Genomic DNA, 15082 nt, shown 5'->3' on the forward strand with positions numbered 1-15082 from the left:
TTTCTTTAGGAGGACATATCTATTGATGCTTATCACATTAAAATTTAAAGCAAAAGTTAAAATACACTGTTCCTTCAAAGTAAAAATAACAAACCAATTTTATGTCCATATACATAATGCATGAAAAGTAACTGTATTTTCCAAAATACAATATGTATGTATATATTCCATTCCCCAACTGTAGTCTCCAGATGTGAATAAGTGAATGAATGAAGCTGGAAAGAGCACTTAGAACCCACCACCACGCCCTTTACCCACCTCAGTGGGTAAGAAATAGCCTCAAGGCTTGGGACACTCCACACTTCAGGAATCCTAGGTCTAGCCAAGCACCTGACATTTTGCAGATGAGGAAAAATAATCCCCAAGAAATTAGGAGACTTTGGTAGGTTTTGTGTCAACTTGGTTGGGCCATGAGGCTCAGTAGTTTGGCAGCTGAGGCCTCTCCCATGAGGTGATCTGACATAATGTAGTCAACTCTCTGATGCAGTCAGCATGAGCAGCCTCGTCATTGTGGGGCAAGTGGGGTGGCGTGCAATTGAAAGGAGGTTTCCTCGAAGGTGTGGTCTGTTCCTATGTAAGCAGACTTCGGGGGAAGGCATGGCTGGTCTTGCTGGCCTGGATTCTGCATCGGTTTCATTGGCTTCCAGTTCTTTGGACTTGAACCAACCACCTGCCTATTGTCTGTCAGCCTTAGGAGCTTGCAGTGGCCTGCCACATTGTCTGTGGGCCTTGGATTCATTCTGCTCTACAGCTATGAGCCTAACTCGCCTCTACCAGTCTGTGGTCTTCCTGTTTCCTTGTTCATCAACCCTGGAAGCTACATAGGTCAGGAAAAGCCTCAAGCTTAGCATCTGACCCGTGGACTTCAACTGGACTGGAGTTACCCACTTCCTTTATATAAATATGTAAGTTATTTCATATGTATCGCTGGTTTTGCTTTTCTAGAGAACCCAGACCAACACAGAAACTTAACCAACTCTTTTGATCCAAATGATTGTTTCTGGACAGTATAAAATGCCCTGACCCACGGACATAAGGCACCAGGCCAGGTGGGGATTCCATACCCAGAGATAGGCAGGTCTCCTCTGAAGAGGGAAACTAGGAGAGCCCCAGACCCATCTCCTCCAGTGACCCCTTCCTCAGAGCCTTTAGGGTCTTTAACTCTAGACCCCAGGTCTATGTATCCATGTGGAGCTGGCTGCTTTCTGATATCAAAATAAATAAATAAAAGGAAGGATGAAGGAAACAGATCCATCTCAAGCACATCCCTTTCCGCATAATTTCACGTCAACTTGATAAATAAAGTGTAGGGATGGAGTTTAGCCTGTCAATTGGGTCACAACTGGATGACCTCATTTGGAGGTGCAACCAAGATAAATGGCTTGCTGGAGGCCAGCCCCGCCCCACCCCCCTTGCTCCCCTCTCTCTCTTTCTGCTTCACCTTCCTGTTGGCAAGTCATGCAGCTGAGAAGCTTTGTGATACTTCCACCGCCATTGTATCCACAAGAGTTTGCAGCTACTGGCCTGTGATCTTCCTGCCTTCTCCATCATTACGTGTAGCTCCGTGAGTCTGAAGAGGGATTTATGGACTAGTATTGGACTTACGAATTTGCTTTGAAATGGGCTGGGATGTTTTCCTGATATTCAATAACTTCTTGATATAAAGCTCTTTCTTACACATATATGAGTGTCACGGAATTTGTTTCTCCAGTCAACCCGCCTAACACACCACGTAATGCTAAAAATAAATATCCTCACTCAACGTTTGCATGTAATTTCCTTGTCCAAAAATGTAACCTTTTTTGGTGCCACAACTTCTACTTTTCCCCGGGTTGATGTTTAAGGAATATAGAAGCTAGCATATAGAATATATGATGACTTTTTAAAAATGTATCGTTAATTGGGAGTTCATACATGTTATTACATAGTTCATTCACGTCAAGCAGTATTGTAAAATTGCTTCCACAATCAGTTTCCAAACATTATTCTCCTTCCTGGCCTCCTTGACATCGTCTCCCTTTGACCAAGTACACTTGCCCACACGCTCACACCTGGGAGAGACCCTAAGCCAGAGGAGCAGAACAAAGAGCGGGTAATCACAGGTGCCCCATTCCGGTGCTGTATCCGACTTCCAGAATTCTGATGCTACAGAGACCCAGACGCACACCTCACACGGAGAAGCCTTCCCCTCGAAGTGAATGAGTCCCAGGACGAAAGTAGCACACCACTCAGTCTCTAGAAAATCCACTCATTGTATTTGTCTCTGATGCATAAACAGCATGGATTTGGCTGAACTGTGGTTTGATATACATGAGTCACGGAGCAGAGAAATAGGAGTTCGGCATTCCAAAGCACACCTTGTAAAAATAAATTACCATTGCCATTCTAGCCCCTTCCTTCATCTTTGCCTGTTTAACCACTTCCCCACCACCTGCCCGCATCAAAAGTGGGCATGAACCCCTCATCTCATCTCCCTCTCAAGGGTCTAAGCTCTCCTATCCCTACTTGTACAAGTCTGTAAAACCAACGGTATTAATCACATTGTGCAAGGGCATCCCACGTGCGTTTAGCCAGAGGCTGAGACCTATCCCCCAAGTGCACACACATACGGACACTTCATCATGGACTCAGGGTCTTTCCTGCAGATGACAGATGGTCAGCCAAAATACCATATGAGTCACATGAAGCCTAGAAATTTTCTACCCCACCCCACCCCCCAACCACCACCCCAACTGCCCTCTCTGTAGGAGGAGGGGTCAACAGTTGGGATTCCCAGATAGAACACATATTAAAAGCAATGACATCATCTACCCAAAAGGGGCATGAACTAATTATGATCATGGAGCCTAGGTGACTTCAGAGTGGTCGACTGTCAAGTCAGCCTCCTGCTCTTTACGTTCACAGAGTGCCTGTCCAGGTCAACGACTCGAACTGATGGAGGTTGACATCATTGCTGGTCATGTTCACAGTTAGCACCTGTGGGGACACAAGGAAAAGTATGGGGCATTTGGTGTGTGACGCTTCCATACACTCAAAGATCAGGAATAAGCCAAGGCTCCATAGAAAGAACCCTTTGCTCCACAATCCCCTTCTAGTGGCCAGGTGGCCCCCCGATCTTCCTTAGAGTCTGAGGATAACAAGCCTCAGAGTAATGGCAAATGCAGGCAATTAGTGATAGAGGGTTAGAAACCACTGCAAGTACCACTTTGTGTCATTATAGCTCCATTTTTTATATGCCCAACATTGAAATAATAAAAGCTTCATCTAATGAATCCCTAGAAAGTTATCAGTTTAATGTGCTTGATACCACTGATGCATGTGTTGTTATAAGAGCTGTAAAAGCCGCCAATAAAATGATTTCTTTATATATATTTTCTCCTAAATCTCACCTAAATAAATGAATAAAGCTATCAGTTTGCATTAGAAGGCATAAGTGACAGGAAGCCTTTGATGCTGGTTTTGTCAGACTTCTTTTGGGTCTGTGTGGCCTGTGACACCCGGGGGCATCTTTGAACTGATAATGTTTTAGAATTGATGAAATATGGCAGTACAAACAATTTGAGAATTCTCTCTGCAAGTCAGAGATTACAAGTAAAAGTAGAACCTGGCATAACTTCAGAAGACAACAAATTGGAAAGTATAGGTCCAGACCCTCGATTCCAATTGGGTGTTGTTGTTGCCAGATATCGGAGTTGTTTCGGACTCATGCTAACTCTGTGTCTCACAGAAGAAAATACTGCCCAGAACTGGACCATTGAGAGGCTCGAGCCCATGGTTGCAGCCATGTGTCCATCCATCTCGTTGAGACTCTTCCTCTTTACCAAGCATGGTGTCCTTCTCCAGGGACTAGTGTCTCCTGACAACATGTCCAGAGTGGGTGAGAGGAAGTCTCCCCACCCTCACTTCCAAGGAGCATGCTGGCTGTACTCCTCCCAGGACAAGTGAGTTCATTCCTCTGACAGTCTATTCAATATTCTTTGCCAAGACCATAACTCACAGGTTATGGTGAATAGGCTTCTCTGGTCTTCCTTGTCCATTGCCCATCTTTCGCTTACATGGGGGGGCGGGGCGAATGAAAATATTATGGCTTGCATCAGGTGAGCCGTAGTCTTCTAAGTGAATACTTGCTTTTGAAGACTTTGGCAATAGGCTTGTCCAAATCTAATATATCATTTGATTTCTTGACTGCTGTTGCCATGGACATTAATTTTGAATCCCAATAAAATGATCAAATTCCATCCTTTCTCTATTTATCACCCAGTTATGAGAAACCATGGGCCCATGGAGTCAGAGAGCTTCACAAAGGGACTTTCAGGAAGGAATATCATTTGGGAGGGAAGTAGATGAGCACAGCCCAGGCATCTCTGGGCTGGCAACGACCACCCAGCATTCTCACAGGTCACCAACCTGTGCTATCGAGTTGTAGGTGAAGTGCGGTGTGATATCTTTGTCACTCAGAGAGACGCGGACACTGGTGATGACAGTAAGACTGCCCAGCCCCCAGATCTCAGCGTATCCCAGTTTCAAAGCATTTGTTGCTGCGATGTAGTTATTGTGGACGATGCGACTCTGGACAGTATTCTGTCAAAACAAGGAAAAAAGAAACCAGAGAAGGACAATAGAAAGCAACATTCGGCCAAACTTTTCCCAACATCTTTTTAGGCCAAAAGGTAGATCATGCATTGAAATAACTGTGGAGTCATTATCCTATGCCTCGGGGTGGGGGCGGCGTATTTTTGGCTCTCTCTCCCATTGCCCACCACCCAGCGCGAAGCATCACAGGGCCTGCAGCATTGCCCCCGGACTCTGCAGGAGACAACGGGTCTCCGGAAGTGTATGTTCTCCGTGTAGGAAAATCATACCACATGAGGCCATGCCTGCACAATGCAGGAATCAGGGCTGGAGGACAGCCTGTTCTTTGGTGCAGTGGTGCACTGGAAAAGCTACCGATAAGACAGAAATGGGTTAATCACAGAAAACTTCTCAGGAGCCCAGTGAATCTCCACCAGAAAGCCTGAGGAGAGGAGGGTTGGGAATTTGCCAGATGAGTGAGAAAGGGATCCTGGGGGGGTACTTCAAGCCCTACTGATAGCCAGCCTGGGGCTGAGCCAGTGGACCCCTGTGCTCGCTGCACACTCACCTGGCTGGCTGAGAAGTTGGCCAAGTAATAGAGCCCTTTCTCATAGGTATCTGAAAACAAACAGTAGGGTAGGTGTGAGCTGGGCTCGGCTACAGAATTCCATCGGTCTCGTGGGGGTCAAAAGAGTAGGAGGTTGTTTTCATCTTGCTGGTCTTCTTGTCAGAGTTCCCTTTGGTCATTTAAATCTTCTTGAGGTGATCTTAACAGGCCCTGCAACCTCCTTCTCAGGACTTAGCTTACACAAAATGGTCTAAATGAATGTGTGTTGACCACAGATCGCCTGTCTGTAGCGGTCCACAGGAGCAGACCAGACCAGCGGCCAGTGGTGAGCCATTCAGAACCAACCATCAGTGTCAGGAAGCCGAGAGACCTTCCTCACTAGAGGACACACACTAAATGCAGCTAATGGGAAGGGTATAGGAAGTGCACTGGGAGGCCCAGAAGACACCCAAGAACACAGGGGCCTTGGTGTGAGCCCAGGAAACCTACTCACCAATGCTGGTGCCGTCGTCCCAGAAGAGGCAGCCCTCCGCAGCGCCATTCTCATCCAAGGCCACCTTGATGCCCATGAACTTCTGGCGGCTGCAGTGAGGTGGGAGCGGCATGAGACAAAGCAGGGCCGCAAGTACAAACCACAGGTTTGGATGTCAGGGAGCAAGGGGGCTAAAGGAAGTTCTTCATGTGTGAAGTCAGACAGGGTCCGGGGAGTCAAACTAAAATATAACACCACTACCACCACCACCACCCTGCCTGTGTATAATGAGGTTGCTGTGGGTTAAAGGGTCTCGGCCTCATGGGGGGGTCTGAGTGAACTGGTATTGAGACAGCAGCAGCCCATCCACATCCTACCTCAAGCGGGTGTTCTGTGCGGGCTCCTGCCAGGGCAGGATGTAGCCCCCACGCACATGGAGATTAATGTGGTCCAGGGGGGCCGGCAGTACCTTCCACACTCCCCGTGCATTAATGTCCACACCCTGGGGGCCAGAAGAAGGTGGCAGGTGATGGACGATACAGATGCAGGTGTGCACAAAGATACAGCACACATCTTATGCGCATATTCTCGCACACACATGCACACAGAGACACACCACATGTGCACACATGCGTACACATACACACATACACATAACCATGCCCACGCCAACTGAAACATCCCCGCACCCCGTGTTGCTGCTCTGGTCATGCTGTCCACCCAAGTCCATCCAGCACATTCCCGTTACGATCCCTCTCCATGTTCACCCAGGGGCCAGATGACATCCCCTGCCACCATGACACCCTGCTAGGACCCACTGCCTCTGGGACTTGCAATAACAGTTGATCCACGAGGCCACTGAGTGGGTCCTGCCCACCCATGGTCCACGTACACGCTGTGTCCCCACACACTACCAGAGAAGACTGAACAATGCCCCTCATCTTTATTACTACCACCCCCCACCCTCAACGTGAGTCTTCTCCACTGTCCATTGCACCAAGAGCCCACCTTGGCCCCATCACCTTCATTGGCCCATCCCCACCCCTACCAACCTAGCCAGCGACTGTACAACCTCACAGAAAATGCTGATGTTGGGCTCCCTCCTGCTACACAGCCTTATCTTCAGCATCCTCTATCAACTTTCAGGTCTACATCTTTGTCTTGCCTCTACAGCTGGATGGGGGTGCTTCCGCACCCCAGCATCACCTTTCCACAGTTCCTCATGAAGAGAGAGCACTCCTGCACCTGAGCACCTCGGACACTTCAGGATGGACAACAACTAGCAGTGAGCCAATAGCCTGTGTGTTGTGGCGTGCTTAACAACATCCCATAGTGGTAGTGCCCTCCCCGCTAGATGCCACTAGCTCCTCTTCAAGCCCTGTTGTGACCACCAACAGTCTCTCCAGGCATATCCAAATGTCTCTGTTAGAAAGCTAGAGGCGCAATGAGGGGCTGTCCCTCAACACGCCAAAGCCTCCCTCCCCCGTTACAGGAAGTTGAAGCTGCTAAGGCTGGAGGGCATGCACACATTCAGGTCTTTGAGACAGGAAGCCAGTAAACATGGGTGGGACCCCATCTAGGCCAGGTGGGCTTAATTCAGCCAGTGGGGTTAACCAGTATCATCGACCCTGCCTTCCAACAGGAGCCCTGAAAAAGACAGAAACGTTGGGACTACGCTCTCTCCCAGCTATGCCTCGGACGCTCTCTCTCTGGCTTGTGTTCCATTTACTGTAACGCCTGAATCTGCTTCTAGCCTTTACAAAACTCACTTGGATCACAAACCAGGCTTCAGTGTGAATTCTTTCTCGCATGAAGCCAAGGACCGAGGTATTTCTCCCATGAGAGACCTAACATCTCCAGGTGTCAAAGTGGCACCATTGGAAGATGGGGACTCTGCTCCCTGCTTCTTGGTTCTGTATGTTTGATTTCTGCAGATTCCCCCAGGAGACAGCTTACAGCACAGGGCAGAAGGAGGTAGAAGAAAGAACAGTCCTGGGGAAGCAGGTTCACTCCCCTGGGCAGGTCCTGCCCCCTGGGACCACCACACGACTCAGAAAAGCAAGGACCAGTGGCCAGACAATCCATCCCAAGCCCTGGGCCCCCTAAGGCCTTCACGAGCTGAGCTCTCAGATGGAAGCAGCCAGGCCTTGCTTTAAGGTGCCTCCGAGTAGACTTGAACCACCAGCCCTTCAGTTCGCAACCGAGCGTGTGCGCCTTTGCAGTGAGGCTGTTACAGGAGTGCACAGTGCTCTGCCCGGCAGTGCTGCCTCGGGTCCTGTGAGTGGAAACCAAGTCAACAGCACTCCACCACAGAGAAACGATGGAGACGGAGCCGGGGAGGGAAGAAGGCCCCGAGGAGTCGGGCCAGGAAGAGCTGCTGCTTGGGCCACGTCCCAGCAACCCCGAGAGAGGAGCGTTTGACCTGATGTCTGTCTGTGTACTCCACCCACTCCCGGGCGGGCTCCACCGGCAGACAGCGTACCGTGTAGTAGTCGTACCAGCGGGCTCTGGGGAAATAGGCAGAGACGCTCCTCGCATTCTAAAAGTAAACACAAGCACAGTGAAGCCGAAAACCACCATCTGTCTTCTAGGTCCCAGGAACCAGTCTGCGTGGGAGCGGAGTTAAACATGACCTTGGGCCCACTTCCCTCCCCTCTTGAAGCTTTCCTTCCTCAGCCCCTCCGCAAACAGAGACGAGTTGCCTGCCCAAAGCTGATGGCTTCCTTCCCTGAGAGCCTCTGCAGGCCAGAACTTTGGCTGAAGCAGCCCCCGTGGGCCTGTGACACCCCACCCCCTGCCTCCTGTGCTCTCCCTAAAGGGCTGGGCTGAGATGGCTGGGCCTGCTGAGCTTCAGGATCGGCTGGGCAGCCAATATGAAGCAGGTGATGAGATCTGGGTCAGACACAGTCAGCGGACGTTGTAACCAGAGACGTCATCCCCAACAAAAGAATAAGCAAAGGCCTCTCTTCCTCTCCCTGCCCCCCAAGCCCCCCCCACACTTTTTTTGTGTGGCCTGAGGACCTCGTTTCAGGTGGAAGGGTTTGTGATGAGACTGAGCTTGTACACACTGACTGCTGCGGGTTTTGTCTTATCATCCACAGAGGGTTGTGATGGACAGACTAGGACCTCTCCTGGATGCCCCACCCCTCACCGCAGTGGATGGAGACGTGGCCGTATCTCCGAGTGCACCCCCAGAGCTTGTTCCTTCTGGACGGTCCTATGACCCAGAGTGGCTGTGAAGTTTAATGAGGGGAGAGAGATGAACCCCCAGGACGCAGGAGCGGTATCGGGAAATTCATCTCCTGACTGAGAGCAGCCCCTTCTCCTGGCCCAACCCCTCCCACTGCTGCCTAGCAGGGGCCTCCACCCTTCCGAGGATCCACTCACAGACTCCAGGACAGGGCTGACCAGGAAGGCAGGGCCCAGCAGGAACTGGGTGTCTATATCCCGAGTATTCTTATCGGACACAAACCTGGAAAAGGGAAACAAAGACAAGTCGGGCCTCATACCAAGACAGGGCCAAGCCATGGAGAGTGACCTAGCTTGGGGTCAGGTCAGAAAGCAGCCTGCTATGAGTCCTGCCCTGCCTGCTTCCTCTCAGTATAGCTTAGTCAGGTGCACACGGCGCCACTTTCTACGTGCCTCTTTGGGGTTGAATCACATGCCCCACTGGAAGGCTTGCTGAAGGTAGGTCTTTGCAGAGGTGAGTAAGCTCACGTGAGGCCCTCCTGGAATGGGTGGGTCCTGATCCCATTTGAGTGCTCTCATTACGCATGAGGAGGAGGGACAGAGACACAGAGAGACACTGGACGAAGAGGAGCCGTGTGAGGATAGAGACGGCCAGAGGAGTGATGCACAAAGCAGGGGAGACTACAGACTGCTGGCCGGCCAACACCAGAAGAGATGAGAGAGGCAGGGAAGAGACCCCCCCTCAAAGCCCCGGCAGAGATCCGCATGGCCGTCAGCCTGATCTCGCCCTCACCCTCCAGGATGGGGGTGCTATCTGTTCCTGTCCCGACAAGCCATCTGAGGTGCAATACTTCACTGCAGAAGTTCTGGTGTATGGACATGAGGTCAGATTCTCCAACCTCCGGAAATGGTTTCCACCTACAAAGCATCCATCACTTACCCAAGGGATACTCTACGTGCAAGAATGGCTGTCTTCCTTCCACTCCTTCCCCCAGCTGGGCTCATGTGGGTCCAAGTTGAGGTGCCCAGACATTGACCACAGACACACCGAGGTTTGCATAAGCAAATCGAGATGAATTATCCTGTGTCATCATTGTGCTAAAGGCGCCATGACAGGTCTATGCCCCAGAGGCTGACAGCTACAGTCCTATAGAGTTACAGTCTTGGAAACCCACACAAGCAGTTCTACCCTGTCCTACAGAGTCGCTATGATCCTCAATTCGATGGCTGCGAGTTTGGTTTTATGGATGACTTAGAGGGCTTACACCAGGAGGCAATCCAAAATACTAATATGATTAAGACTGTCACCACATCCACTGGTCAGCAGGACCAAATAGAACAGAGAATCCATCAGTCATCAGGATCATATGGAGTGAATGATTCATAAAGTGTTGGGGACTCGGGTGGACACGCACTCATGCAAGAGGGGCCGGACCACGGTGCTGCCCTCGGCGTGGGCCTTGTGCATCAGCGTGTAGAGGTAGGGCAGCAGGGTGTATCTGATGTGGAGGATGTTTCTGGAAATGTCCTCAAAGGTGGAGTTCCAGGACACGGGGTCTTGTCTCTAAAGGGGAAAGAAGAGTACAGTGAACCCTCGCCACTTCGCGCTTCAACTTCCGCGGCTTCACTCTATCGCGGTTTTTTTGTAACAGCACCCACTGCCTACACCCGCTCCTTCAGAGGAAAAAGACGGCGACCCACCTGTAGAGTACATCCCTTAAGTCATTTCATAGGCTATTGATTACACTATTTGTAAGAACTATGTATAATAATACTGTATGTGAAATATGTAATACTGTAAACTAGATGCCATAAATAATATAATAAATAATAAATGATAATTGTAACGTCCAAAATGTTTTACTGTATTTTCCCTTTTTCGTTTAATAAATTGGGTAATATGAGTGTAATGGTGACTAAAGGGTGTTTTTTCATGTCCTCTATGCTCTAACTACGAAAATATTTGATTTACAAATAAGGAATCCTACTTCGCGGAATTTCATTTATCACGGTAGGGTCTAGAACTGATTAACCGCGATAAACGAGGGTTCACTGTATTCATAATTTGCCTGGCAAACTTCAAGAACCCAAGGCATTAAAACCTTGTTCCCATTGAAGACCATGCAGAGCTAAACCAGAAATGGTTGTAGTGATTCTCAGAGAGCACTCCTGAAGTCCCCAAAGGGCTTGCTCTCCCCAGGAAGACGTACTACTTAGGTCCAACTCTGCCTAAAGAGGAAGACTCCTCCAGGGGAGTCTGGGGTGCGGTTCATGGAGCTGTAGGGGTGTGGTGATGTTGAGGATGTCCCCCAGGAAACCCTGTAGCTCAACCCTGGAGGGTGTTGTAATTGCAGGCGACTGTCTCACCCTGGTCCCGATGGTGTTGTGGTTCCTGGCATAGGGGTAGAAGGCCCCCAGCTGCATCCAGCGGACACACATCTCATACTCCGCATCCCTGAAGAAGCCGCAGATGTCTGCTCCCGTCTGCAAGAAGGAATCACACAAAGGCGCATGCAGTGACCGCCAGAAGATGTTGCCGCCTGCTTGGGGATCAGGAGGGACATAAGGGAACTTACATAGGAGATGCCAAAGAGGCTGAACTCCATCATGCCTGCAATGAGAACCAGCATCTGTCAGAGGAAGGTCAAGACCCTTGGCCCTCCTTCTCCTCCCTCACCCACCTTCCCCTGAGGTCCCTCCTCATTCATCCTGGTATCCCCGGGGCAGGGTCCCTCACCAATGATGGATTTCCTCAGCTGGTCCCACGCGGCTGTGTTGTCTCCCAGCCAGTGTCCTGCCCAGCGGCCCGAGGAGGGGAAGGTGGAGCGTGTGACGACGATGCCTCGCTCTCCTGTCACCTCCTGCACAGCTCTGGGTGGAAGGACAAGGACATCCGTGGGGACAGTGACGGGGAGGAAGCACCACCGAGCTCCTGCTCACAGAGCTCCAGACTCGGAAGGAGAACAAGGAGTTTCCTGTCTGCCTGACGGGAGGTGCGTGGAACTTGGGGGCACGTCGGGGAGACGGTGGGGATAGTAGCACACCCTGGGCTTTTCCACGGTGCTTCAAAGAGAACGGCACCGTGGAAGAGCCTGGGGGGGGACCAGTGGTCTGTGATTCCGTGCTATGCCAATGACTGGCAGTTGGAAGCCACTCAGCAAGTCCATGGAAGGGAAACAAACAAACAAAACCGCCATAAACTCTGGGGCAGTCCTGTAAAGTGTATGGTCAACAACATGAGTCAGAGAGGACTTGTGGGCAACGTACACAAAGAGCCAGCTCTCTGGCTCCCCTGAAACAGCCAGGAACCATTTGAATATCATTACTGCTTGGCCACACTTTCTTCTATGTGTTGGAGGGAGATGTTCCTTTGGATAATTGTAATTCCCCTACACACACACACACACACACACACACACACACACACACACACTCTGGGGTCACACGATGGGGACTGTTCATTCAAGGGAAACCCAGTCGACTATCAAATAAGAATGACCAGCAAAATAGGATCCCGATAGGGAGGGTCCACTTCTGAAGTCCAAGAGGGTGGGGTCCTGCCCTGGGGGTCACAGTCGTCCCCCAGCACTTGATCCCCCAGGAGACGGGACTCCGTGTCTGCCTCTGTATGCTCAGCTCAGGATGGAAGCCGTGCTTCCGACGACAGACACCGAGTCTGGCTCCACACCCTCCGTGTGTTTGCTTAGTGAATGAGAAGTGCTGTGGTCATCTGAGCCCTTTGGAAGAGATGGACTGCCCAAGGGCTGCAGGAGGGGCCTCAGACAGCAGTGATGAGCACGGCCTCGCACAAGGACCCGTGGATAATGGGTTCGAGAAGATCGTGGCTCAGCACTCCACTCCCTGGGTTCTCCAGTCCAGGTGGGCTTCTTGTGGGGAGCTGAGACTCACTCGTAGGTGGGCCTGGTCTGGGCCCAGCCGTACAGGCTGTGGACGTCATAGTGCCGCACCACGGAGCCGTCAGCCAGCACCTGCTCGCCATCCATGCACAGGGTCTTGCTGCTCAGGCCCCGGTCCCTGGACTCCAGAACTGAGGGAAAGAGCAAGCTCCATGAGAACCATCCAGCCCTGCTTTTCCCTGGATGTCTCCTCAAGGGTTCGCTGAGCCCTGGATATGCCTCCCCTCCTCTCTGGGTCTGGGAACAGGACTCTGATCAGTCGCTGTAGGGTTAGACACCGCATTGCCCTGCAGGCTCATCTAGAAAGGGGGGAGGAGAAGAGGAGGAGGGACATCCCACTTGGTGTCCCTCTTTTTGATCATGACTCAGACATGAAAGGATGCCCATTGGCTACTGTGAGACCTGGACCATGGGGTGGTTTGTTGAAGGCCAGAAAATTCACAGAATAATTGCCCTGATATGAGAGTATTGTGGCAAAGTCCACCAAGCTCACGATACGGGAAAACCTTGATTCCCCACCCACTGGGGCCCAGGGACTCCTGAGAGACATCAGGACACACCCAGACACTTCTCAGAACCCTGGTTGGGAGGCACTGGAGACAGTACTGCGGCAAAGCGATTTTCAGCGGATTCCAGAAACTCGCCCAGTGGCCCCAAAGAGTCCCTCACACTAAGTGGGTCAGGGAGGAGCTGGCCATTGTCTTAGGCCCCCCAGGTACCGGTGTTTGAGCCTGAGAAGTCGGGGTACAACCAACCGTCCCGTGGGCTAACAGAGGAGCCACCTTCCTTTGCTCAGGATGCCCCATGGAGGGTCCATGTGTGGTCCTCACCTGGCATGTAGGGTGGGCGATTGAGGGTGGGATCCTTACAGCCTGGGGGGACAGCCCCATTCACAAAGCTCGCGGGCTCATTCATGTCCTAGAAACATGAACACAGAGAGACCTTGATAGTCAGTAGTCACATGCAGCCAGATCCAGGCAGGGAGAGGGGAGCACCATGGCCCCCAGCAATCAGTCGGTCATAGATTCGTTAACCCCAGACAGCAAAGGTCACCTCAGACTGAGGGGGTGGGGGGGCAGAGGGCATGGATATAGGCAGGGACTGCCAGGCTGCTCCACTTCCCCATGCAGGAAGTACAGCTGCTGTGCCCAAAGGCTTCTGAGGATAAGGGTTATCCCCCTGACCAAAGGCCAGGAGACACACGCTTTAGAATGGTCACACATGTACACACCGCACACACCTCATGCACACCCCACACAAACACTGCCCACACATCACACACCTCATGCACACCCCAGACACACATCACACATACACTGCCTACACATCACATGCATACATACACCTCAGATAGGCATACACTATGATAGATAACAGACATCCACAAGCCCATTTACACAGAGCAGATGCACACCTCCTACACACCACACATATCCCACACACACTCATGCACGTGCACACACACAGAGATATGCAACACTAGATAATGCCCATCCACATGTGCACATCCATACCACACATACACCACAGGAACCACACACACATACCACATGAACCACACACACATACACACCACATATACCACTCAGAGACACACATACAGACACCACATGTACCACACACACACACACAGACACTACATGTACCACACACAGGCACACCACACAGGTGCACAAAGGTAGGCAGTGCCCATCACATGGACACACACAGACACTGCACACGTACATAAGCCACACCCACTGCCACCACCTACAATCCACATGCCGTCGTATTTCAAGCTTTTGTCCGGATCCCGGGGGTTGGAGTGCATTTCTCTCAACTCCCTCTTCCACCACGTGATAGCTGAATTTCGGAAAAAGTCTGGAAAGGCCACATGAGCTCGGTACAGCTGTGAGGACAGACAGAGAATTCATTTGCCCCCATGAACACGTGAGAGACCACACAGGCATTTCCCGAGACCTCAGGCTGCAGGAAGCCTGTGTGCCATTGTGCCAGGTCATCCGGGCACAGCTAAGGCTTGCCTGCTGGCTTCAAGGAAATGTCCTGCATGCATGGACAAGAAGGTGGCATCCATCACACACCTGCACAGCTTCAGGAGCACACAGGATGCTGTCCGCCTCTTGTCCACATGACTGGCAACAACCCCCACCCCCACCTCTGTCCCACAGATCAGACGCCTGCCCCCCAACTCTTGGTCTACCCTTACTTTCTTAAGCACCATGCAGGGGCCATGCCATGGGCCAGGGTACCAGGCTTGAAAGGTAGGCATGGGATGGAACAGCCCAGATGACCTCCAGGGCTGTGATAGGTAGGTTTATTGTGCCAACATGGCCAATGAACATATGTGGGATTAATTGAAGAGCG

The 15082-nt window shown here is 51.2% G+C and overlaps 1 protein-coding gene across 1 annotated transcript in view; it reads right to left on the reverse strand.

The window, feature by feature from the left end:
• Window positions 1–2742: 2742 nt before the first annotated feature.
• The window catches only part of LOC101652663 (maltase-glucoamylase, intestinal), an 86839-nt gene continuing 74499 nt past the window's right edge, over window positions 2743–15082 (reverse strand). Inside the window, exons 35-48 of the mRNA XM_045288906.1 lie at window positions 14472–14606; window positions 13549–13636; window positions 12711–12849; window positions 11539–11672; window positions 11378–11412; window positions 11169–11285; window positions 10217–10365; window positions 9000–9084; window positions 8095–8151; window positions 5990–6114; window positions 5634–5722; window positions 5141–5190; window positions 4408–4581; window positions 2743–2976 (exon numbers count right to left, since the gene is read on the reverse strand). Of these exons, the coding sequence (XP_045144841.1) occupies window positions 2899–2976; window positions 4408–4581; window positions 5141–5190; window positions 5634–5722; window positions 5990–6114; window positions 8095–8151; window positions 9000–9084; window positions 10217–10365; window positions 11169–11285; window positions 11378–11412; window positions 11539–11672; window positions 12711–12849; window positions 13549–13636; window positions 14472–14606 (1455 nt within the window). The 3' untranslated portion in view covers window positions 2743–2898. The remainder of the gene's footprint in view (window positions 2977–4407; window positions 4582–5140; window positions 5191–5633; window positions 5723–5989; window positions 6115–8094; window positions 8152–8999; window positions 9085–10216; window positions 10366–11168; window positions 11286–11377; window positions 11413–11538; window positions 11673–12710; window positions 12850–13548; window positions 13637–14471; window positions 14607–15082) is intronic.

The sequence above is a fragment of the Echinops telfairi genome, unplaced genomic scaffold (genome assembly GCF_000313985.2).
Source record: "Echinops telfairi isolate 266 unplaced genomic scaffold, ASM31398v2 ScPeMD7_23;HRSCAF=83, whole genome shotgun sequence".
Classification (NCBI taxonomy): domain Eukaryota; kingdom Metazoa; phylum Chordata; class Mammalia; order Afrosoricida; family Tenrecidae; genus Echinops; species Echinops telfairi.